Source organism: Aquarana catesbeiana, linkage group LG06 (genome assembly GCF_042186555.1).
Source record: "Aquarana catesbeiana isolate 2022-GZ linkage group LG06, ASM4218655v1, whole genome shotgun sequence".
In the NCBI taxonomy this organism is placed as follows: Eukaryota; Metazoa; Chordata; class Amphibia; order Anura; family Ranidae; genus Aquarana; species Aquarana catesbeiana.
In genome coordinates, this window is record NC_133329.1 from 86,270,879 (window position 1) to 86,297,233 (window position 26,355).

Consider the following 26,355-nt stretch of genomic DNA (forward strand, 5'->3'; position numbering starts at 1 on the left):
TACGTTGGCTGCATAAAGGAAACCCACGAGGCCCCCCGCGGGTGGAAGACTGGGCACCCTCACTGGGGTAGCCCTACAGATCCTTCCATCGTACACCCATAATCCAAAAAGTTTTAAACAACAATATCGCAAAACCTTAAAAAAAAAAATGAATTAAACTTGTATCTTTCGTTGTAGACTGCAGTTATTCTCTCCATTTTCAGAATTACCTTCTGATTTTTTTTATGATCTCCTTATGCAGCTTGCCAGATGAATACAGATGTGGAAAGGCCCTGGGTCCAGTGGAATCATTGCAACAGCATCCAAAGGAGCCAGGGAAGATCCTGATTGGCTACAGTAGGGGGCTTATAGTTCTTTGGGATCGGGATTCCAGGAAAGTGGAGCATCTCTTCTTGGGGAACCAGGTGAATTATTAACTCTTATGTGATGGAAACATGTTCAAATAGCAAGTTCCTGATGAGGGAATTTGACCACTCTGCAAACAGATTGGCAGGGGGGAGCATAGGGAAGAAGAATATGCTGCTGGTAAAGAAGGGATTAGTGTGTGTGTGTGTGTGTGTGTGTGTGTGTGTGTGTTTTTGTTTTTGTTTGTTTTTTTTTTTTCTTTTTTTCATCTCCCCAAAGCACGTTTCCTTTTAAAATGATTATTTACAGGTAGGTTTGATCTAGTGCAGGGATATGCAATTAGCGGACCTCCAGCTGTTGCAGAACTACACGTCCCATGAGGCGTAGCAAGACTCTGACAGCCACAACCATGACACTCAGAGGCAGAGGCATGATGGGACTTGTAGTTTTGCAACAGCTGGAGGTCCGCTAATTGCATATCTCTGATCTAGTGTTTGTGACTGTGATAAGGACATCAAATGGGAGTTTCTTCAGTAAATGGGTTTTTAATTGGTGAACTGTTCCATTCATTCAGAAATGCCCTCTTCTCTTTCCAGCAATTGGAGAGTTTGTGTTGTGAGAGCAGCGGGGCATCGCTCGTTAGTTCTCACAGCGATGGAGGGTACATGGTGTGGACGGCCAGCAATAATTCCTCCTCTACATCCCAGCCGGTCACCTCCTCTATTCCATATGGTGAGTGTCATTCATCAGATGCAGCTTGTGAGGCTTAATGTGTATTTGTGACTAGACTATGGGTTTTAAAATATTACATTGTGTTCAGGCCGCAGTGGTGCCCCATAGACTCCTGATTGCTTCTTTCCTCAGGACACAGCCGTATAGTAGTCTGTGGGTCTGTAATGCACAGGTGAGTGCAGGACAGTGATGACTTGTGGCGCTGTATGAATTGTATCCATTGGATTGAGATAAGTATGCATCTGTAAAGGGGAGGCTAGGTTCAGCAGCAACATGACCAATGGTGCCAATAATAGAAATGTATGTCACCAGTAGACCTCTGTATATGAATAAACTTTGTTAGAGGAAGTAAACCCTGATAGGTTTTACTTCCTCTTTGTTTCCCTGCAAAGTTAAAGCATAATGGGCTACTATGCATCGCATAGTAGCCCATTATGTGTCAATTACCTGACACAGGAGCCTGCGATGTCACCGCTGTCCCCTCTTCCACGAAGCGTCCATCTTTCCGGGTATCGCGGCTCCGACGCTGTGATTAGCCGAAGCCGTGATGACGTCAATCCCGCGCATGCGCGCTGGTGCAGCCACGAACTGCATGATCGCCGTTAGAAACGGCACGCTCAGTGCGCCCGCACGCCGTTGTCTACGGCGTGCAGGCAAAAATGCACCCTTCCTTCCTTACTTACTTACTTATCCTAGGCAAACAACTTTCCATAGTGTAGTATTCAAAAACCACATAAATTTATTAAAAGCATCCACTTACAGTGAAGATTAAAACAATCCGTTCGTATTCCTATTTCCAGCAGGGCTGTGGCTCCCATATCCTGCTGATGTGATGCGTCACCCAACTCCGCCCCAACACATATCGTCCCTGCCATGTCTTGGACCCCTGAGGAAGTCATGTGGCATATACGTTTTGGACACAGTCGGGTGACGCAGTGCATCAGCAGGATACAGGAGCCACTGCCCCGCTGGAAATGGGGATACAAACAGATTATTTTAATCTTCACTAAGTGGATGCTTTCAGTAAATTTTATGTGGTTTTTGAATACGTTGATCGAGGGGAACGGAAGAGAAAGGAGGTTCCTTTTTATATACTGCTCACACGGAGTACCTAGCAATATTCGGAGAGGGGAGAAGAGGAGGAAGAGATCTATCAGCCGGTCTATTTACCTGGATTATACCCCAGCTGGGGAAGGCAAAATTGGACCTATACAGGTCTAACATTAGGGTGAGCGCAGTGGTGAATAGGTGTCGGATTGCTGCACATGCATATATTCTAACCCACGTAGGATAAAGGTTGCAGAAGAACACTTTTAAGGAGTTTCGTGTTTAAAGAAATTTCATCACAGGCTTTAATTACCTTGTTACTTTGTTGCACTATAAAAGAATTTGATGTCACGCACTTAAGGTGTTTGCTGCTATTTTGACAAGTGCATCCAACACTTGGTATCATATATTACACGTGAACACTTTGCTTTAAATAAAAAAAAAAAAAAAAAAAGTGTAGGTACCCGAGTTTTATATTTGTTTTTAGCGTCTTCCAATCTCTGTACAGCAGAGCTCAGATTGGGAGAGGTGGAAAGTGCACAAGGAGCCGGTCGGTTGTACTGCAGTACTCGTGTGTTCACAAAGGGCATGCTAAGAAAGCAGAATGAGAGCTGCTTCTCTTTTCACTGTCCAGTCACAAGCGACCTGTAAATTTGACTGAACTGCTGCAGTGGAAAATCTGGTCTTGAGTTGTGATGTGTCTTAGAGCTGTGTAAATCTCAAGACTGGATTGACAGAAGTACAAATCATTTGACAGCTAAAACGACTCCGTGTATAGCAGTTTGCGTGAAATTCAGCTTTAATAAAGTTTGACCTGCAACAAAGAACTGGTGACATACATTTCTACTTTGTGCTAATTAGAGGATGTTGACTAGGAAGGAAAAAAAAATTCTGCCTGTTTTTTTAGGGGTTGAGGATTTCTGTTCTCTGTGAACTTGAATTGCTGTTGCCCTCTCCCTGAACTTGGAGTGGAATTCCTAAGCATGCAGTGCTCTTATCAGGGGGTATCCGAGGCCTCTGCCGTCCTCCAGAGGATGGGACTGTGTGAGGTGGAGAATTCCAAGCAGAAACACACAATTTCCATACAATTATGTGATGCCGTCCTCTAATTCAGCCTGCTAGCTTATCTTGGATACTTCATATGGCAGAAAAATTCTAGAATCTCTCCAATTGGGTCGTAACTGATGGTCCTGCACACTACACTAGGAATCCCAGGATAATTTGCACATTTGTGGCTGATTCAGGAAATGATTTTTTTTTTTTTTTTTTTTCTGTTTGAGGCCTGTAGCAGCAAAAGGTCATCTTTCTATGCTTGCATTGGTTCTGTGCTGTGAAGTATTACTAAGGCTGGATTCACACACCATTAGTCATGGTATTCCTCTTGTATTGTAACTGTACTGTCTGCCTTCACGCTGTAAAGCACTGTGAAAACTGTTAGCACTATATAAATCCTGTATTATAATAATGGTATGAGTGAACACAGTGGTTGATTTACTGAAACTGGAGAGTGCAAAAATATGGTGTCGCTGTACATGGTAGCTTCTAACTTCAGCTTGTTCACTTCAGCTTTGAAAAAAAAATGGAAGCAGATTGGTTTCTACGCAGAGCTGCTCCAGATTTTGCGCACTCCAGTTTTCATAAATCAACCCCAATGTATTTCTGTGGGTTAAATTGTGCTGCATTTAAGGCAGTCTACTTGTTTTTGAATAGTCTGGCATTGCATTTCGCATTGGCTTCTGCTGCTGTCAATCGCAGCCAGTGAGCCAATGAGGATAGAGCAGGAAGCGGGCCGAGCCTGTGTGTGTGGACAATGTCCATTCACAGGAGTGCGGCTTGGGAGCAAGCCTGCTCAAGTGCCCCTATAGCAAGAAGCTTGCTATTGGGGGTCACTCGACGGGGGAACCAAAAAGAAGAGGATCGGGCCTGCTCTGTGCAAAACCATTGCACAAAGCAGAGAAGTATAACATGTATGTTGTGTAGTGTGTTTGTTTTGATTGATTTTATTTTGTATTACAACTTTTTTTTTTTTTTAATTACATTTTTTTCTTTCACAACATTTGAAAGTAAAACTAACCACTTTGTTTTCCCCCAGGTCCGTTCCCTTGCAAAGCGGTCAACAAAATTCAGTATCTATCCAGTGGTTCAGGGTATGTTGGTTGTTATTTCTTTAAAGCCCAACTACAGAAAATAGAAAGTCCTCCCTTGTAGTGGGACTGCTCCCACACTGCAAGGGTTAAATGCCCAAATATGGCTAGAGGACTGGGAAATGACACTTTTACCTGATCCTTCATTCCCCCATGCTCTGGCAGTCGACTGTTCTTTTGCGTCCTCGCATCCAATGCATTGGTCTTGACGACATCAGAGGGCATCTGACCACTGGAGTGCAGAGGAGAAAAATCACCTAGACATAAATGAACGTTTAACCCCTTGCAGTGCGTGAGTATTCCTACTGCAAGGAAGGATTAAGTTTCCTGGCATTTTATAGCTTTAGTAGATGTTTGTCACATCTCCAGAGCACATGTAAAATAACAAACTTAAACTGGCACAAGCAGGCAAAATGTTTAAACCTTAATCTTCAGTGTTGTGCTGATGGTTGAAGATTTCTTTTTTGGGTGCATTTGGTTATTATTAAAAGCAGTCAGGCACCTTTTCTGTGCTTGGAAAAGGAAGCAGGTTGTAGGGCTATGCTGAAACTTGTTCATCATGTTTCCTTGTGCACATTGGGAGTCCTACATGGATGCTGCTGAAAAGCTGAATTTTTTACAGGTCTAATCAACAAAGCACAGTACTGACAGAAACCAAATCAGATCATCAGAACTCTTGTAATGCTCTGAAAGTACTTTGATATGGTTGATAGGAGTTGCTGCACTTTGCGCTGTTCTCCTTCACTAAGCAATGAATAATTTTTCTAGTATTCTATTATCTATCTTCTGTGTTTGTTGACATTGAAGCTTCTCTGTATGCTTTAGGTGCCCTTGGGCCTAAGTGAGAGCTCTAATAATCAGCGGCAGTAAACACTGAACCCAGTTTCAGTAACAGAACTGTATTGAAGTTAAAGTTCAAATAAGCACAACTGGCTGGTGAGAAGGCAACCCGACTGGGCGCACTCACAGAATGTTGCAGTGAAGGGTATAAGCTGCAGGTCTTCGGTACACTTGACAGCATCTGTCTTGGGACGGCATGCGGCCTGGCCAATCCGTACCCAAACTGGGAGGCTTCCAGGATGGGTTGCGTTTTACTGCGCTTTCCCTACTTGTTTGGAACCTCTCCCTGCCACTAATGACTGTCCCCGACAGGTGACCTGTCCCTAAACTAATCTCATGCAAATAGTGCGTCAAGCCCAGGAGCCAGGGTCTTAAAGTGGTTGTAAACTCTCCCCGACAACTTTGTCCCATGTAAATCAGCATAAAAAACCCTAATGAACACTGCTTGTAGATATATCCTTACTTGCTTATTATTGTAATCCTTTTTTTTTTCTTTAGAAAGACTTCACTGAGCATGCCCAGATCTCCCCTGATTTACGGCACACTCTGTGTACTTGTCTGTCTGTTATCAGATCTTCATACGGCACAGCTCTGAAATCCCATGAGCCTGCATAATCACTCAGAGCTTCCTACTACACCCCATGTGACCATGTGAATCACATGGAGTGTAAACTTGGACAATGGACAGCATTACTGCAGCCTTATCAGCTGAAGCTGATAAGACTGACACAGGCAAACAATAGATAATAGGCAAAAGTAAATACTATAAGCAGGGTTATCATAGAAACATTGGATTGAGAAGGAGGCTTGGTTAACAGTACAGGAAGTGCTCAATGTAAGGGCGGAAATACACTCTACTGTGGACTCAGAAAACAATACTTAAGATGGTGCTGCCTAACCCCTGGAAACAAGTTTTTTTTAAAGTTTCTTTAAACAGTAAGTAATATGCGATTGGGGCTGGATTACAGTGGCTATAGTTTGATAATTACTTATAATGGACTAAATGAAAAGAAGCCTCAGAGTGGGAGGGTTTACTTCCTCTTTAAATAGATTCTGCCTGACCCAAGATGGCCGCTAGAATCATGTGTTGCCAGCATCCAGTCAGATAGCATCCCGAGTGACCCAGGAAACCATAGAGGAACCATGTTCCTTTTGACTTCCTCTCCCTCTACAACGCCACTGCATTTGAGTGCCACCTGCAGTGGAGAAAGTAGACTGCATCTGCCTACTGTCACAGCTGTTTAAAATAGGATTTCCCTTCACTTTGGAAAGATTTTCCTACTACCTATTGTGTCTCCTGGACAGGAAGTGAATTTAAATCACTCCCTCTTCCCACATCAAGACAAGGATGGCAAAAAGAAAAATCTGAGGGGTCATGGATATGATTTACTATATCCAGAAACCTAAAAAATTTAATTCTTGTTTTTTAAGGTATACTTTAATCACCCCAGATGTACTGCACGTTGATATGAGAGAGCTGCAAAAAATAAAGCATTTGTCAACATGAAGTTAATGTCCTGCTACCAACCAGTTAAAATCTGCTGTATAGTGTAGCCCTAAGGCCAAGTTCATCTAAAGAGCTTTTCATAATTGCAGTTTTATGACTGCAATTTTGTCAGATGAGAGGTAATCCTCAATGAAAATGTGTGAATTAGATGATCAGAGTATTTTGCATTGACGTTCTTGCTATGATGATGCAGTAGTCATTGGCTTAGTGAGGAATTTTCATTTAAACAAAAAATGAAAAATGTGATCTTCGCTTGGTTGGCTGGAAATGAGGTGAAGAGCTTTGGGGCCCCTGTGTGTTCTAGCTCTGTTTTTATTTAAAGGTATGACATGCGGTCACTTCCTACACCTGGTCCCCCAAATTTCTCCCACAGCTGAAACAATTGCTGTCCAAATCCTGTTTTGCACAGGACTGATCTGTGTTTTGTGCATTATAAATGACGATGTAGAACCAGCTGGTTTGATATTTCCTGCTATGTAATTGTACAGTTTTTTTCTTTGTTCTGTGATCCTGCTATGTAAATGTACAGTTTCCCTTTTGTCCAAGGTTCCTTCCTTTCTCTCCTCTCCAGGAACCACTTCATCATCTTCAGCGGGGGCATGCCTCGAGCCAGCTACGGGGACCGTCACTGTGTCACCATCATGCAAGGGAAAAGCCTGGTCACCTTAGACTTCACCTCTCGAGTCATAGACTTTTTCACCGTGTGCCCGCTTAAGAGTGAAGATGGTACGAACTGGCTTCACCATATTGAAGTCACATGAGTCAAAGATAAATTCTCATTGGCTGTTGTGGCTTAGAGCGAGGTGCTACTTTTGCTATAGAGTGTCAGCCCATGACATCCAACTTTTAAAGGATAAGTTCACTTAAAAAAAAAAAATTGCAGATAAAAAAAAATATGCATTTACTAATTATTATTATTTTTTTTTATGTAGGAGCCTGCAAAGCTTGCATCCGCGATCAGCAGACCACGGGTGCCATGCAGGACTCCTACAGACTGTAGGAGAAGATCCCCAGCCTGCTGTCACAGGGAGTGCGGGGATCGGGAACATGTTCTATGTTCCACCCTAAAAACGGGAGGAACGTGTAACATGTTCCCAAAGGTGACCTTATCCTTTTAATCACTGAATTACCTTTATGCCAAAAATGTAATAAAGGATATCAGAGATGGAGACCATGGAACTATTACATCACATCCAGAAAAGGGTAAATGTTCTATCATATCATTCAGGTATGCTATATTAAAGCAGAACTCCAGTTTTAAATGATCACCCCCACATACCATTCAGGGCTCTTCTAGCTAATCTAGTGACATCATGGGTCCTTCCTCTTCTGCTCAAGCAGCAGTGATGGGTGGTCCTTGCTTCAGTCTTCATCACTCACACATTACATATGTGATATTCCATGCAGAAGTGCTGTGAACCCAGGCTGGCGTGGTGATGAACCCAAAAAGGGGCAGGTGCATGACGGCCTGGGCTCACAGGAAGTGGTTGAATGATGCTGACAGTCATTCAGCCTCGAAAAGTAGTTGACCTTCTGTGGGAGACAGTGAGATGTTGTCAGGTTAAAGACGCATATCTTAATGAAAGCTGCTTTTTGTTTTTTTAGTATTATTTTTTTTTTCTTTTCCTTTAAACTGGAGTTCTGCCTTAACCTATTGCTATACTTGATTGTCCTGTTGGGAGAGCGCTTTTTTAAAGCTTAATTCCAGGTATGGCTTTCTTTGCATCGATCCAGCTTGGACCAAGGTAACTATGCCATACCTGTAGGATCATTGTAGTTGTCCCTGATACTACTACTACTACAGTGATCAAGGTATCCTCTGGGCCCTGTGCATTTGGGTAAATTGAAGGGTGTTCTGTTTCAAGCCAATGGCCCCTGTGTTCACTATGCAGCAGATTGAGGCAATCACTGGAGGCAATCACTTTTTAGTAGCGGATTTATGGCATATGCATACATCCACTGGTTCAATTTTGACCAATGTAACTATATGCAAAAAAGCCATAGCTGGAATTCAGGTTTAAATAAGTTCACCTTTTGTAACATGTTACACCCGTATTTATGATGTAACATGTTACTAACTGAGCCCCGCCATTCGTTCGTCATTCGTTGACAGAGTAATGCAAATATTCTCATCACACACGTTCCTGGGCATAGGCTCATCAGTGGCGGGGGCTGCAATGACTACCAGCTGGAAATTAGACCCATCACAGATCAATGAATATATTCGCCAGCGCACCTCTGGTCATCAAATGTTGTCTGAAGCTTTTATTGCAGAAAGATCACATCACAAAGGACCAAGTGCAATGTTTCTGAGCTGTGCAGGACCCCTTCGTCAGGCACGTCTGTCGAAGGGGTCCTGTGCAGCTCTGAAATGTTGCACTTGGTCCTTTGTGATCGTTCTGCAATAAAAGCTTTCAGACAACATTTGATGATCCATGGTGTGCTGGCGAATATGTGCATTATTCATTCAAAAAAGTTCTGTAAATGGGAGAACTACAACTACTGTCAGCCATTGCGGCTGACAGCTTGTAGTTCTTAGTGAACTAACAAGGCGCAATTGACCATTTAAATAAAAAGTCAGTGGAGGTTTATTGAAGTCGCACTTTAAAGTTCAATTGCAGCCATTTTTTTTGTGTTGGATAGTGTGTTGGAGACTTGAAATTGCTGTCTGTGACCGCCTATTACATAGATTTTTTTTCCCTTCGCTCCTATCTCTGTGACACCCTTGAAAGAAACAAGAGGTACATGTGTCACAGGACAAAAAAGCATGGACACCAATATAAACACTGCAAGAAATTCTAACCTTTTCTAGACATAAAGTAAAGGGAAATATTTCCAACGGGGACGCAGAGCAATAAACCTTACAGAGAATCCTATGCAAAACCAAAACATTCTTGCCTGGAGTTGGGTTTGAAAGTGCACATAAACTTCTTAGTGACCTCCTTTGGTCTTTTTTACATGAACATAAATGCTTGTTGGATCTGTTCAGTAAGAGCAGAAAAATACATGCTGTTCTGCCAGAAATCCAGTGAGTTTGTACCTTCCTGTGCCCTCTGCTGCACTGAAATCCCTATCGGTGTCCTCATCTTTGCCCAGTTTACCTTGGAGAATTACAGAGCACCTTCCCCCTATGTTATGAAGATGGGGAGAAAGGGAGGTGTTCTGTAGTCCTGTCCTAGAGTGACAACTCGGCTTTTCCATAGAGTATGGTGAGTGAGCGTGATCAGCCTAGGACAGGAAGTATGGTACCAGCAGGTTTACCAGATGCAAGTAAAGAGGGAAAAAATCAATGCAGCCACCACTTCTAAGGGCTGGTAATCTGCAATGTATACTACATTTTTGTTAGATTTGGATATTTTAAAAATAAGTCAGCCTTTTAATCTTTAAAACTTTGGTTTGTTCCAGATCTGGACAATCCCACAGCTCTGGTAGTCTTGGTGGAGGAAGAATTGGTTGTTATTGACCTTGAGAGCCCTGGTTGGCCGACCATCCCTGCACCGTATCTTGCCCCGCTCCATTCATCTGCCATTACCTGCTCCTACCACATCTCCAACGTCTCCCTGAAGCTATGGGAGCGGATCGTTATTGCGGGCGAGCAGCAGAACCCACAGCTGTCTTCTGCGGTGAGATTGCAAGCAGGGGGTGATCACTAGTATTGTACTGGTTGTAGAAAAAGCTTCTTCCTCCTTTTTTTTTTTTTTTTTTTTTTTTTAAGACCTCTAATCAAACAGAGCCTATTTATGTACCGTGCTTTGTTTTTAAGGCAGCCCATTAGGCTACCGATGCAACCTAGCACGCCTAAAAAGGCACGTTTTTGTTTTGTAAAAAAATGACTACTTTGTGCCATGCATTGGAACACACTACAATACAGGTGTGTTGCCTTAGTGTGGGTACTTCAAATTCAAAATGAAGTGCACTTATGTGTATTGCAGTAACGCACGTGTTACCTGAACATGGAAGTATAAATAAGCTCTTAGTAGCTCTTCATCACATCATTGCCCCCTTAGGCAGCACTGACTACAGTGTTTGTTTGCTACCATTATTGCAGTGTATAATCCCATTATTAGAATTGTAACTTGCTATTTATCTTTTTGTTTCTAGAAATGGCCGATAGATGGTGGAAAAAGTTTGGCCGAGGAGCCGTCACAGAGAGGCCTCTTGCTGACAGGGTAAGTTCTCATTGCACGGTTATTTGTATGTACTGATGCTGACCCAACATTTAAAGGGTTAGTTCACCTTTAAAGGAAAAATGTAAAGGTGAACCAACACCCCCTCAACTCCCCCTCCGTCCCTGCTGTACTTACTTCTGGGGTTGCTGAACTGTCCAATCAGAATTGAAATGGTTCTTTGGAGAAGAGCGGGGATTTCATATTCCTGGACCGCTGGAGCTGCTGCAGGGGTGTTGACAGCTCGGCCATGCCAGCAAAGGCTGTCTGGTGTTCACCTTTTTACATTTTTTTTTTTTTTTTCTGTGAAGATTATATATATATATATATATATATATATATATATATATATATATATATATATATATATATATATATATATATATATATATATATATATATATATATAATATTTTTTGTGAACTCCAGCCAAACACACATTTAAGGGAGAGGTTTTATCTGATATGCATTTCTATCCATCTAGTTATTAGAATTATACAGCTGTTCCACACAGCACAGTCCTATCTGGCAGGACAGGAGAGCTGATTTGATTTTTTTTTTTTTTTTTTCTTCCACTGCAGTTACATAGCTGGTAAGGTTGAATAAAGACACCACTTCATCCAATTCAACGTGTGCGTGCTTGTGTTTGTAACTACCGCTTTCCATAGCCTTGTACACTGCATCTGTTAAATGCATATATTTTTTGAAATTCAGCTATACTCCCCACTGACACCACCACCTGTGGAAGGGAGTTCTACGTCCTTACCGCTCTAACAGAAGCCCCTGTGCAGGTTTTTTTTATTTTTTAATGGCTTTCATCACATAGATAAAATCAACAAAATCTCGCTATTTCGGGACAGTTAGAGTTGATAATGAAAACATGCCTCAGGTTAACCTGAGACATAATGTAATTTGATAGCATGCAATAACCAAAAGCATACATGTACCATATATAACCTGTTCAGGATGAGGTATTGAAACAAGTCTTGTGTAATGATACCCATTTTTTTTTTTTTTTTTTTTATAATTTTTTTTTTTTTGGAACACTAGGGGGTCAAAAAAAATATCCAGGGGAATCTTTCAGAATCAAGGACTGTGTGGCCCTAAGGGGAGGGGGGGGGGCGGGTAAAATGGGATTCAGAATCTCTATGCAGTTTAAGATTGAACTGCCTCTTGTCCAACTTCATTGTGTGGATGCGTGTCTTCTTTAGAGTCCTTAGGTTAAATAGTTTCTATTCGGTGTGAGGCCCCCCCCTCCAGATCCTTTTTCCATCCTCCATTCCCCCATAGGTTCTCCTTCTAGTGTGTAACTGGCGTGTACATTTTTAGCTCCCTAAGTGCATTGCTTTACATTTTTCAGTATTAATCTTCATCTTCCATATGGCTGCCTAGTTAAGTCGCACTTATAGTTCTTGTACCTCCTCCAGCCTATAACTGGACAATGCAAGGAGAAGCAGAAGACTGATTAATTCATTTGTCACTCTGCTCTTTTCTTCTGTTTGTTCCTTCTTTGCACATTATCACTGCAGTGAAACTTACTGGCTCCCTGTGCTGCTCTATTCACAGGTAATCTGAGCTCTGTTGTACGGGGGCTGCAAGAGGCCAATTCCAAGTTAAACTCCCTGCTTTTTATGATGGATTAATGAATAAAGAGCTGTTTTAATTCATGTTAATTTTACAAAGTGTGTAATCGTGCAGAGCCCCTACGTTTGAAAGTAGACTTGCCACCTATAAAGAGCTGAACAAGCTTATTGATTGGCTGAATTGTACATACAAAAATGTTGCTTTTGTTTGGAACCAGATGTATTATATAAAGTACTGAAGCAAGCTGTTGCTTTTTAATAGCTGACAAGTTCTTCCTGCAGTTAACCTGAGTAGGAGGACATTCTGAGATTTGTGGTTCCTTTTATTTTGAACCACATCTGGGCTTATTTGTTGACGTGTCTGAGTCAGATTAAGTTTCAGAATCTTGTATTGCCCATAGCAGCCAATCAAACTTTTCCTTTCACCTTCACCCACTGCACTGGGAAAAGCAAAAGGAGACGACGTTCTGTGCGATTCATCTGAGATCCACATCAGCGTGATTGTTGTTTTTTTAATAGAAGGACATCTTGCTGCATGTCTCCCCAGCTGCAGTAAATGACCGAGTCTTGTGTGGGCTCAGTGGGTCTCACTGTTTTTAATTTGGCAACTGGGCCAGTGAAAACAGAACAGTGAGAGAGATGAGAAAATATGGAAAATATGGAAAATGCGATGTTTGGATTCAGGCAAACCCCAGGAGTCCGGGAGTGGAGGGCTGGGAGGAACAGTGTTGTCAGAAGGCTCCAGATGTGTGGAGGAGGAGAGGAGAGGCCTGTGATCTGGACACTCCCGTATAGCAAGAGACAGCCAGTGTGTATGTGTATGAAAACTACTCTGTGTTTTGATTTCTCCCAATTTCTTTCTAAACACCGTTTGTAGCGTTGAAATCTGATCCTAAAGCTGGCCATACATTAGTAAAATTTCATTCTAAATTCTTTGTGTTCAATTTTTCTAATTGTTAGTGGGTTCGAATCAAGCATCTGTATCATCTTAAATTAATTAGAGCTATGAATTATGGGTGAAATGTTCAACTCTACACATCCAAATTTTCTTTCATTGCCCATATATGGTAGTGGCATCTGTTATGTCTTATGGACAGTATTTTAGATGACTACTTTTGTACTAGGATAAACATCATTTTGCCCTGAAATAAAATAAACCGTCTTCTTCTTTTTTTTTTTTTTTTTTTTTTTTTTTTTTCTTTTGTAACTTTTCCAACTTTACCAGCCACGAAGATGGTACTGTCCGGTTCTGGGATGCTTCTGGTGTCGCCTTGCGGCCTCTTTACAAACTGCCGACAGCCGGTATCTTTCAGACGGACTGTGACCACAATGAAAGCCTGAATCAAAGCTGTGAAGATGATTGGCCACCTTTCCGCAAGGTACGCAGTTTGCCAAAGTATGATTTTGTGTTTGTTTTTTCGGGGGTTTTTTTGGTAGCGAGAAACTGATGATATTTTGACTCTTTGGGATATTTGTCACTTGTCATTTCAAAGAAATGTTTAACATTTGTCTGTCCTGATGCATGCCCATGCTGCCGAACTTTGCCATCTTAAGATGGTCTTGGAGGACTCTCCAGCTTCCAGCACCCTTATAGTAGTGTTAAAATCCAGGTTCCTGCTGCACTCTGGTTAATCTCACTGGTCCCTCCATCATTAAAGGGGCTGTAAACACTTGTGTGTGTGTGTGTGTGTGTTTTTTTTTTTTTTTTTTTTTTTTTTTTTTCTTATAACAGCCATGCCTATACTTGCCTGCTCTGTGCAAGGGTTTCACACAGAGCAGACCTGATCATCTTCTGGGGTGCCCTGCTGGCGCTCCAGGCCCCATCTCTTCATCGGGTGCCCCCATGGAAAGCCGCTGCGGGCTCACTCCCAAGTCCTGCTGCTGCATCCATTGACACAGACCTCGGGACTCGGCCCCAACATAAAGTGTCATTTCTGTCTGCTACCCCATTCCTCTATCAGCATCAATCACTTCTAACAAGTTTTCCTGACACCAAGAGAAAAAGTGACTGGAGGGGACCTCCATTGACAGCCGCAGCTCTGTTTCAGTGTCCTGTATGAAGGGGGGGTTCCCTTCCCTCCAATCAGCTCTCCTCACTGAGCTCTGCAAAGTAACTTCAGCTCTCCACCCCCTGCTTTCTGACAGATCAGACAAGCGACATTTGAATGTAGAGAAGAGTGCAGATAAATGGGTACAACTTGTATAGGAGGATTTGTTTCATTTCTGTATCACCTGTATCACCTGAGGATCGTCCCTCCACTGATTTTATATGGAATGGTTTACAACCACTTTAACATCTTTGTAGTGCTGTAGGGGCCGAAGCATTAAACTACAGAGCTCAGTGGAGGACACCAGCCTCTGACACTCCTTGTTGTGTCAGATGCAGAAGATTTTCCAGCAAGATTTCTCTACTCAAGAAGGTGACGTTTGGCAGCAGAACCGAGTATTAAATGGCTTTTATTGCATGGAATTCTAAAGTTGCAAAAGTCACTTTAATGGCGGGTTCTGATTTTATAATCTTGATATGTTGGGTTCCCTAACCTCTTGTACCACTTTCACTAAATGCATTTCTTGTGCCCTAGTGGAAATTGGACCCCCATCAACTCGTGAAGTGAACAATCCCAACGCTCATTGGCTGTTAAATTCCAGAGTCTGTAGTGCATTGATATTCTGGCATTTGATGGTTGAAAATAAGGAGTGAAACTTGGACAGAGGTCTGAGATTGGGACCTTTGGGGACTTTTTAGGGACACGTGGCATTGATTTGAGGCATTTCAGGCACTTGCAACCACCACAGTGGTCTGTACTATTACCTTGGAAACATTTTAGGCATAATGACAATTAAAGCATATGCAGGATAGTCAGTTACTTTACCTTATGCTTCGAGTGGCTGTCTATAGGTATTTAAATACAAATTCATACACCGCTAAATTGGCCAATTTTGCTTTTGAGGCTGTAGCCCAGGTGACATGTCTCACCAAATCACTAAGATTTTGTGACTAGGTTTAACATGATGCCATTGTACACTTATGCCCAAACCCTGTCCATTGTTCCCAGTGATTTCCTTGGCTTTTGGAAGAGCTTCCATGTCTTTTTCCGTCTGCCTGTACATGATGGACGGGTTCCTTTTTTTTTTTTTTTTTTTTTTTTTAAGTCTAGCATTGCGTTTGAAACGGTAAACTAAACTTTGGAATGTGATGTGTTCATGACTTCAGCTGGAGAAGCTGGGGTGTTCAGCCAAAGATCTGCTCAGCACTTGGATGGGATCCGTACATCTCTTAATCCTGGCTTCCACAAGTCAAGCTTTGGCCCGCTTGGACTTGCAGCATCTGGTGTGCAGATTCCCCTATGGAGCCGACTCCGCCCTATAACTTATTTTTCACTGTGGATCTTGTGCTGTCACTGTACTCTCAGCCTCGCTTTATGGCCCTTTTTTAGAATGTTTCTGTTCCATTCACTCTTCCAATTACCTCCTCCGCTTTGGCATGTTCTTTTATTCTCTGATGGCCAGTTTAGAGACTTGAAGATTTGTTACTTTATTCGGTCAGCTCCCTTCCTTTTATAGCGCAGGTGTGTAACGTGGGGTCAGCCCTTGGCGAAGAGTTGAGAGTTGTGTGCTTGTTTGTCAAGTGTGACAATTTTTCTTGGAAACTCAAGACTCCAAGGGACTGATTTGCATCCATCCCCGTTGATGGGCTTTTGCATTAATGTTACACTTACCTGTCAGTACGACCTCCACCAGTGGTGGCAACACCTGCTGATGCTGCTGCCACTCCTCTCCTGCCATTGGACCACTGAAAAAGTATGTATATGTGTGTGTGTGTGTGTGTGTGTGTGTGTGTGTATGTATGTATGTGTGTATGTGTGTATATATATATATATATCCTAGCTCTACACAGTGGGGACAGAAAGTATTCAGACGCCCTTAAATTTTTCACTCTTATATTGCAGCCATTTGCTAGTTCATTTTTTTTCCTCATTAATGTACACAAAGCACCCCATATTGACAGAAAAACACAGAATTTTGACATTTTTGCAGATTTATTAAAAAATATGAAATATCACATGGTCCTAAGTATTCAGACCCTTTGCTCAGTATTTAGTAGAAGCACCCTTTTGATCTAATACAGCCATGAGTCTTTTTGGGAAAGATGCAACAAGTTTTTTACACCTGGATTTGGGGATCCTCTGCCATTCCTCCTTGCAGATCCTCTCCAGTTCTGTCAGGTTGGATGGTAAACATTGGTGGACAGCCATTTTTAGGTCTCTCTTTAGATGCTCAATTGGGTTTAAGTCAGGGCTCTGGCTGGGCCATTCAAGAACAGTCACGGGGTTGTTGTGAAGCCACTCCTTCGTTATTTTAGTTGTGTGCTTAGGGTCATTGTCTTGTTGGAAGGTAAACCTTCGGCCCAGTCTGAGGTCCTGAGCACTTTGGAGAAGGTTTGCGTCCAGGATATCCCTGTACTTGGCCTCATTCAACTTTTCCTCGATTGGAACCAGTCGTCCTGTCCCTGCAGCTGAAAAACATCCCCACAGCATGATGCTGCCACCACCATGCTTCACTGTTGGGGTTGTATTGGACAGGTGATGAGCAGAGCCTGGTTTTCTCCACACATACCGCTTAGAATTAAGGAAAAAAAGTTCTATCTTGGTCTCATCAGACCAGAGTATCTTATTTCTCACCATCTTGGAGTCCTTCAGGTGTTTTTTTTAGCAAACTCCATGTGGGCTTTCATGTGTCTTGCACTGAGGAGAGGCTTCCGTCGGGCCACTCTGCCATAAAGCCCCGACTGGTGGAGGGCTGCAGTGATGGTTGACTTTCTACAACTTTCTCCCATCTCCCGACTGCATCTCTGGAGCTCAGCCACAGTGATCTTTGGGTTCTTCTTTACCTCTCTCACCAAGGCTCTTCTCCCCCGATAACTCAGTTTGGCTGGACAGCCAGCTCTAGGAAGGGTTCTGGTCGTCCCAAACGTCTTCCATTTAAGGATTATGGAGGCCACTGTGCTCTTAGGAACCTTAAGTGCAGCAGAAATGTTTTTGTAACCTTGGCCAGATCTGTGCCTTGCCACAATTCTGTCTCTGAGCTCTTCAGGCAGTTCCTTTTGACCTCATGATTCTCATTTGCTCTGACATGCATTGTGAGCTGTAAGGTCTTATATAGACAGGTGTGTCTTTCCTAATCAAGTCCAATCAGTATAATCAAACACAACTGGACTCAAATGAAGGTGTAGAACCATCTCAAGGATGATCAGAAGAAATGGACAGCACCTGAGTTAAATATGAGTGTCATAGCAAAGAGCCTGAATACTTAGGACCATGTGATATTTTAGTTTTTCTTTTTTAATAAATCTGCAAAAATTTCATTTGATTCAATTTTTCTGTCAATATGGGGTGCTGTGTGTATATTAATGAGGAAAAAAAATGAACTGAAATGATTTACCAAATGGCTGCAATATAACAAAGAGTGAAAAATTTAAGGGGGTCTGAATACTTTCTGTCCCCACTGTGTGTATGTGTGTGTGTGTGTGTGTGTGTGTGTGTGTATATATATATATATTAATCATATTGTATGCATATCATATTTTATTTTTTCTCCCCCAACAGGTTGGTTGTTTTGACCCTTATAGTGATGACCCTCGGCTAGGCATCCAAAAAATCGCCCTCTGCAAGTACAGCGGCAAGATGGTAGTGGCAGGAACTGCAGGACAGGTAAATGGAGATGCCTATAGCTTGTGTTATGATTTGTATAGCAATCCATGCTAAAACATGACACAACCAGAGTCTGATTTAGAAAATTAAAAATGTCACATGAGCATGCACATTTAAATGGACTTTGGCACCTAGTGGCCTGTTTAAAGCATTGCAAGACTCGGGATCATAGCGGAGTGGTCATTGGCTCCTTTGCCCGTGACTAGACCCTGCTTGTTTCTGTCCTTTACCTGGTTTTGCCTTCTGGCTACGCTTGATCTTGATCCCTCTGGCACCTGACCTTTGGCTTGTTTACTGACCTTGCACCTTGCTTATCCTTGTCCGCTCCTCTTCTGCACATGTCTGTGAAATGACGACAAACTACAGTGGCTAAAACTGTCCATAGGCAAGGTTTTAAAAGCCTGTACAGGTTATCTGTTTAGATTTAATCATAACTTATGGCCTTAGAATTATTTCTCCCGCTCCGATGTTCATGGTAAAACCTCACTGTTTACATATGGGTGCCAGGGCTACATGTGTATTTGCTTGTATGCGTGGGGGGAAAGGGGTGCTTTTTAATTTTATTCCGAGTTTCCATTAACTGTAGAAAAATATATATATATATATATTTTTTTCTTCTTCTTTGAAATTTCAATAAAAATTATTGAAAAAAGTTAGCTTGCAGCATGTTTAAAAATATTGTGTGGTTGCATAGTTTTTGTCGTTGTATACAGTTAGAGGTAAACTTCTACAAGACAAAGTCAGCTGTGTGTAGGAAAATCTCCGCCTACCCATATCTGACATTTTTTTTATATTCTTCTAGAACATTCGCATGTTTCTCTGACTGTTATTAACTACTTTCTGCCCATGTGAAAGTGGAAACTCCTGCGCTGTCGGGGGGGGGGGGGGGGGGCTACGCTAAAAGGACACTGCTGCAACACCTAAGTACTGATCCAAAGCAGGACAAATGAGACAAAAGTGGGGAAAGATGGTAGTTGCGCTGTGATGAAGGGGGGGGGGGAGCTACAAAGATGACTAAAGTGGCAAAGTGAACTAAGAAAGAAACGGGCCAATGCATGAACGGATCCTACATGCTAAAAGAACATGGTGAGGATGCAGTGCAGTGCAACGTAGCTGATCAACATGACTATAATGGCATGTTCATCATTGTCACTACCTTATACACGGAACGTCTACACCTGCGGGTCATTTGCAACACAGGCTGTACACCTTACAGCTGTAAGGTAAGAGGCTTGCAAACACGGAGGTGTCCTCACTGAAGATCCCCCTTCCCTTCACGATTGGAATTGTTTTGTGTTTCTCATCACAAGTTTTTGTTTTTGGACTGGATGATAGAACTATTATTCATGTTTGTCCTAGGGATTTGTCACTTGTAATCCACCAGGATTTGGCACGTTTTTGCTAATGGGGCACTAGCCCACATGTATTTTTCTTGCATTATATATTTTTTTGTATTGTGTCATTATTTATCCTATTTGTGTTATTATATGCATTTTTGCTTTGCTATATTCAAACAGTCACTGTTTCACAATTACCTTTATATATTAGGCTTTGTTTACCCGCAACATTATAGTCATGTTGATCAGCTACGCTGCACTGCACTGCATCCTCACCATGTTCTTTTAGCATGTAGGATCCATTCATGCATTGGCCCGTTTCTTTTTTAGTTCACTTTGCCACTTTAGTCATCTTTGTAGCTCCCCCCCCCCTTCATCGCAGCGCAACTACCGTCTTCCCCCCTACTTTCTGCCCATGCTATAGCCGAAAGACCGCTACAGCGCGGAAGCGGACTTAGTCTGCTGGGAGGGCGTCCGTGGACGTCCTCTCGTGACCGCGCTGCCCCCGCACCCCCTGCAGCACGCGGGTGGACCGCTCTGTGTAAAGGGCCAATCACAGCAGCCCTTTACCGCATGATCAGCTGTCAGCCAATGACAGCTGATCACCGGATGTAAACACAAGCCAGCTATCTGCTTTTCTTTTCTCATGCTGACAGCATGAGGAGAGAAGAAGAAAGACGATAATCTGCTTTTGGTAAAGGGATGTTGGCTCTGATAACGGCACTGATTATCAGTGCAGCCTCATCAGTACACATCAATTAAGGAGAAAAATTATTGGTTTACAAAATTTTATAACAAACTATGATTTTTTTTTTATTTATTTATTTATTTTTTTTTTAAATTCTTGGTCTTTTATCGTTTAGCAAAAAATAAAAAATCTCAGTGGTGATTAAATACTACCAAAAGAAATCTCTATTTGTGTGAAAAAAAAATGATAAAAATGTCATATGGGTACAGTGTAGCATGAGTGCACAATTGTCAATTAAAGTGACAGCGCTGAAAGATGAAAATTGCTTGGGCAGGAAGAGGGTAAAAGTAACCAGTAGGCAAGTGGTTAAAGGTTGTTTTGTCTAAACCAAGTTATGTTATATTTGTGTCCTTTGTTTTTAATGATCTATTTTATCTCTCTTTGTGTGTGTTGTATCTTCTAGGTGCTGCTGATGGATCTGAGTGACGAGAAATCCGATCATATGATCAGCGTAGCAACCGTTGACCTCTTACAAGATCGGGAAGGCTTCACGTGGAAAGGCCATGACCGGCTGATCCCAAGGAACGGCTCCCTTTTCTTCCCTTCTGGTTTCCAGACCACCATATTGGTACAATGTATGCCCCCTGCTGCCGTCACAGCTGTCTCCTTACACTCAGAGTGGAATTTGGTGGCTTTTGGCACCAGTCACGGCTTTGGAATCTTTGACTACCACAGGAGGAGCCCAGTTCTGGCCAGGTGAATGCTCCGTATATTTTGAGTTTGGCTGGGAAACACGATGCTGTGGATGGAGACCTCTGTGCATGTCATGGTTTTGAGGGAGTTGGCAGCAAGTGGCATCTGCATCAAAACTGCCTGTGAGAAGTGATTCTGCTCACTTTCTGTCTTAGTGACCACGCAGAAACTAAGGGAAAATCTTCTCAGCAAGGACAACAAAAGCTATGAAAACCTGTCAGAGGTTTTTTTTTTCCCTTTCCCACTCTATCTATTGACTCAATATGGCTTTAGGGCAGTTGGAAAAACCCATGTAAAATAGGCTTTACATTGTTGTGCATGAAAAAGCTTGTTTTAAAGCTGAAATCCAGGCAGATGTAAAATGCCTAAATGCATGCAACTCTGTAATCAGAAATATTGAGTTGTTTTTTTTTGTTTTTTTTTAATGCAGGCAATGCAAGTGCCTAAATTTGACAAGGTATCAGTTTTTTTTATTTTTTTTAATTGCAGTCCCTGTAGAGCAGCGCCCACACTGGGAGAGGGAGAAGCCGCACAAGGAGGCAGTCGGTTGCTCTGCAGTTAATATGTGCTAACACGGAGCATGCTGATAGGGGGAGAAAGCAGAGTGAGAGGGATGAGCTCATCAGTCTGCTGCTACTCCTTTCACGGTCTAGTCACAGGCTGGGAGAGGGGCAAGACGTGTCGCATAACTAAAGCAGAAAAAAAAAATCCGTTCTCCTGCCCTACCAGACAGACTGTGTTGTGTAAGGCCCTGTTCACATCTGGCGTTTTTGGAAGTGGGGGTGTAATAATTGCTGTGATTCTGTTTGAGTCTACTGATATCATGGCAAAATGCGCAACGCGTGTTTGGGTGCCATTTATTTTTAATGGCAACTCAAACATTGTGCGGTTTTGCCGTGATTGTCGCTTGGCAAACCGCATTGTGCAAACCTTGACCAAAAAGGAGCAGGAGCTTTTATTTAGGCAGCGAGCTTTTATTTAGGCAACAAGCTTTGCGTGATGTGGTTGGCCGTGGCAAATCTGCACCATGTTTGAGGTGGAATTCCACATTGCCAAATGTGAACGAGGCCTTAATCTCAGGACTGAGTAGACAGGAATACAAATCCTTTGGCAGGTAACACAACTCCCAACATATGAGTGCAATCTGTGTGATTAGCGATTTGTCTAAGGTTCAACTTAAAATTGTCCCTATAGAATGTGTGCGTGACTGCAATGGGGTTGTTCAGGCTTCTGCAGAACAAGCACTGATGTGTCAGTATTGGCATTGTGACTGATGTTGTATGTCCAGTACTGTGTAATAATATGTAGACTGCATTACGTGCAGCTGGCTGTATTAGACGGCACAGCTCTGTGGCTTTGTCTTTCTCTTCCTCCTTCTCATTAAAAATGCATTGAGTGGTGTCTCGGTACCAGAGCTGGTCCCGGAGGTAAGGCTACATGCTGTATCTTGATCTGCGGAGTAGTTTGCAGTGAAAGCTCTTTAGTCAGAAATGTTTCTGTGCGGTGTATAGTATATCCAGCCACAAATGGTTGTTGTGACTGGGATTCTCCCATAAGACGATTAGCAGCCTGTTTTGTAAAATTGGAACACACGCTGATTCAAACAAGCCTGCTTCAATTAAAGGACAACTGCACATAAATGGCTTAAAGCTGAACTCCAGGCAAATATAAAAAACACAGTAAATGTAGTTGTGTATTAATAAAAATAAATTATTACATTATTTTAAATGTATAATAGTATTCATGCACTGACAGGAGGAGAGAGCAGAAGGGCGACCTCAATTAATTGCTACTCCTTCACTGTCTAGTCTTGGGCTGTGGGCAGGTTGGTGACTTAGCTGTGCTGCTTTACCACTTCAATATAGGGCACTTCCTGCCCAGACCAATTTTCAGCTTTCAGTGCTCTTGCACTTTGAATGACAATTACTCAGTCATGCTACACTGTACCCAAACAAATTTTTTTTTTTTTTTTTTTAGGTGGTATTTAATCACCACTGGGTTTTTTATTTTTTGCCACATAAGTGAAAAAAGAGCGAACATTTTAGGGGGTTGGGGGGGGGGGGAACACTTTTTTTTTTTTTTTTTTTGTTTCCATTATAACATTTTGCAAATGAGTAATTTTTGTTCATAAATTTGGGCCAACATTTATACTGCTACGTATCTTTGGTAAAAATAACCCAAATTAGTGGATATTATTTAGCTTGTGTGATAGCCCCATACACGCAATTAGATTTTCTGCAGATTTTTGTCTTTAGATTTACCAAGACCATGTAGTGCAAGGGTCTGCCTGTGCCTGATTGCATACAAATTGAAACTCTTAAGGTTTGAGCTCATATTATATGGTTTTGGTAAATCTGAAGACAAAAATCTGCAGAAAATCTAATGGTATGTATGGGGTCTTGGAGTCTACAAGCTATGGTGCAAATCATTGAAAATTGATCACACATGATCCACTGACAGCCTATCATTTCTCGAGGCCCTGAAATGTCAGGACAGTACAAATATCCCCCAAATGACCCATTTTTGAAGAGTAGACAGTCCAAGATATTAAGAGGCATGGTGAGTTTTTTGAAGTTGTAATTTTTTTCCCACTTTTTTTTTTTTTTTTTTTTTTTTTAACACAAAATTGTCATAAGTTATTTCTCACACACAGCATATGTGTACTTCCAATTACACTCCAAAATACATTCTGCTACTCCAGAGTTATGGCTATACCACATGTGTGAGACTTTTTCACATCCTGGCCATATAGAGAGGTTCAACATGCAAGGAGCGTCGTCAGGCGGTCTAGGAGCATAAATTGCACATATCATTTCCTAACAACCTATTACCTTTTTGAAGGTCCTGGCGCACCAGGACAATGAAATTGCCCACAAAATGAACACATTTTGGAAAGTAAACACCCCAACGTATATTTTATGAGTCTTTTGAACATGCCATTTTTTTCCACAAGTTTTTAGAAAATGTATAAAAAAAAAAGAAAACACATAATATTTTTTTTTTTTTTTTACACAAAGTTGTCCATTTTTATAAAATATTTCTAACACATGGCATGTACATAGCAAAAATCACACCCCAAAATACATTCTGCTACTCTTCCCAAGTATGGCAATACCACATGTGTGAGACTTTTTCACAGCCTGGCCACATAGAGAGGTCCAACATGCAAGGAGCGCTGTCAGGTGTTCTAGGAGCATAAATTACATATCTTATTTCCTGATGACCTATCACACTTTTGAAGGTCCTGGAGCTGCAGAACAATAGAATGTTGTGGGTAAAACACCCCAACGTATAATATGAGGCATGGGCTGCAGATAGGTACTTGGGTACTCTGATGGGCTGCAGATAGGTACTTGGGTACTCTGATGGGCTGCAGATAGGTACTCGGGTACTCTGATGGGCTGCAGATAGGTTCTCGGGTACTCTGATGGGCTGCAGATAGGTACTCGGGTACTCTAGGCTGGAAACAGGTTCTCAGGTATTCTGATGGTCTGCAGATTTATTTTATTTATTTTAGGTACTTGTATAGCGCCGTCAATTTACGCAGCGCTTTTACATATACATTGTACATTCACATCAATCCCTACCCTCAAGGAGCTTACAATCTAGTAGATAGGTACTCCCTGTGGGGGCAGGTACTCTGGTACTCTGATGGGCTGGTGACAGGTCCTCTTTATTACTGGTGGCAATCAGTGTGTTTTACTTTGTACTGTAAGCGGTAACTGGCTGGTACCGCTGTCTCCTCCTTGCACACAATCGGTGTGTAATGAGGAGAATCTGGTAACAACTGGTTACCGCGGTTTGTTTACATTCTGTGACTGGCTGTGGTTGGGGCTCTTTACCCCGATCGAGTATGGGCTGTGTCAGAGTGACACTCCTCATCCCCGATCGCCGCTCTGCGCACCCTTGGGGGTGCAAATGAGCGGCATGCATGAGGACAATGCTTGTGACCGGCTGTGATTGGAAACAGCCGATCACGTGGTAAAGAGCCATTTTTATTGGCTCTTTACACTGATCAGGGATGAGCTGTGTCCTGAGGGATACGCCTCATCCCTGATCGCCGCGTCGAGAACCGGAGGACGTCATGACGCCCGCCCGGAGGGAGGAGCTGTTCCTGCTAGCGTCATTTTTTTTCTGTGGCCTGGTATGGAAGTGGTTAAAGTGATACTAAACGTAGGACCCTGCATTCACTATATCTGGTCTCCCACAGTACACAGAACATAGAAATGCAATAGTTTTAGTAAATATAAATGGCTAAATACTTTTTTTTTTTTTAATCAGCAAGATATCAGTCTTGTGACTTTGATCAGTGTCTGGTTAAAGCTTGTAGGAGGAGTTTTCATTCTCCTCTGACTGTCCTATGAGGATGCAGGACCTCTGACCCTCTGTCTGGACAGTGCTGATTGGCCCTGTGCTGATCACATGCACCCTCCCAAGAAAAAAAACCTCTCTAGCTATACACAACAAACTGAGCATGTGCAGAGTGACTCCAAAGGCTCTGTCTTATGAGGAGATAGATTGGGGACAGTGGAAGAAGGGGATGATCAAACAGCCTTTTTTACCCCAATGCGGAGGATTAACCCCTTTGGTTCCACAGTGAGTATAACTAGCATGCTTTACTGCATCTACAGACTGATTTTGCTTTTGGTTTAGTAACACTTTAACTGCAGCAGGGAACGGGTTAGCTTACCAAGCTGGTTAGCTGTATAAAACTCAGAACTGAACTACAAATCCTTTGGCAGATCAAACACCTCCGATTTGATGTATTTCACCTGTTTTGCCTGGAGTTCAGCTTTAATGTGAACTGTTATGAGTTTTTATGTAAAGGTCTGTATCGGGGAACAGTTTAAAGAGATCAGCCCATTGAAGGACACAGGAAGTCTTTAACCTTTGAGTTATGTCGCTGCTTATGGGTTTGAACCGTAACAAAAAACTGTATGCCAACTCGGGATAACCCCCCCCCCCCCATGTGACCATTGGGATGTTGGTAGCTTTTGTTTGTAACTCTTGTTACATGTGGTGTTTATTTTTTTTGTTTTTTTATAATGTCAGCCTTGTCATTTCAGATGCACCCTTCACCCCAATGACTCCATGGCCATGGAGGGGCCCTTGTCCAGGGTGAAGTCTTTAAAGAAGTCTCTCCGCCAGTCGTTTCGCCGAATCCGAAAAAGTAGAGTATCTGGAAAGAAAAGGCCAAATACGGCGAGCCCCAATAGCCGGGTAAGTGTGTGTTTGTCTGTCTTTTTTTTTTCTTGATAGATTAGTCCATAGTGGCATGTTTGCTCCCTTAATCCAAAAAACAGCAGCTGACAAGATGTATTTGTGCACCCCAGTGCGAACAAGCACCAAAGGTTACTCAACCCTGTGTAAGAGACCAGTAGAACCACTTAATGGAGACATTTTTACATACTGTTGGAAAACTGGTTTATGGTTCACAGTAGCCTTTTCTGCTGCGTGAAATTGAGCAATTTTGATTATTTGCTGCGGACAAATGTTCTGATC

At 42.3% G+C, this 26,355-nt stretch overlaps 1 protein-coding gene across 2 annotated transcripts in view; it reads left to right on the plus strand.

The window, feature by feature from the left end:
• LLGL1 (LLGL scribble cell polarity complex component 1) overlaps positions 1–26,355 on the plus strand; it is a 134,385-nt gene that overhangs the window by 89,830 nt on the left and 18,200 nt on the right. For both annotated transcript variants that reach the window (XM_073636375.1, XM_073636376.1), the window contains exons 6-15: positions 242–404; positions 942–1,077; positions 4,217–4,271; positions 7,187–7,341; positions 10,021–10,238; positions 10,717–10,784; positions 13,590–13,743; positions 17,971–18,075; positions 20,564–20,856; positions 25,920–26,073. In XM_073636375.1, coding sequence (XP_073492476.1) covers positions 242–404; positions 942–1,077; positions 4,217–4,271; positions 7,187–7,341; positions 10,021–10,238; positions 10,717–10,784; positions 13,590–13,743; positions 17,971–18,075; positions 20,564–20,856; positions 25,920–26,073 — 1,501 coding nt within the window. The remainder of the gene's footprint in view (positions 1–241; positions 405–941; positions 1,078–4,216; positions 4,272–7,186; positions 7,342–10,020; positions 10,239–10,716; positions 10,785–13,589; positions 13,744–17,970; positions 18,076–20,563; positions 20,857–25,919; positions 26,074–26,355) is intronic.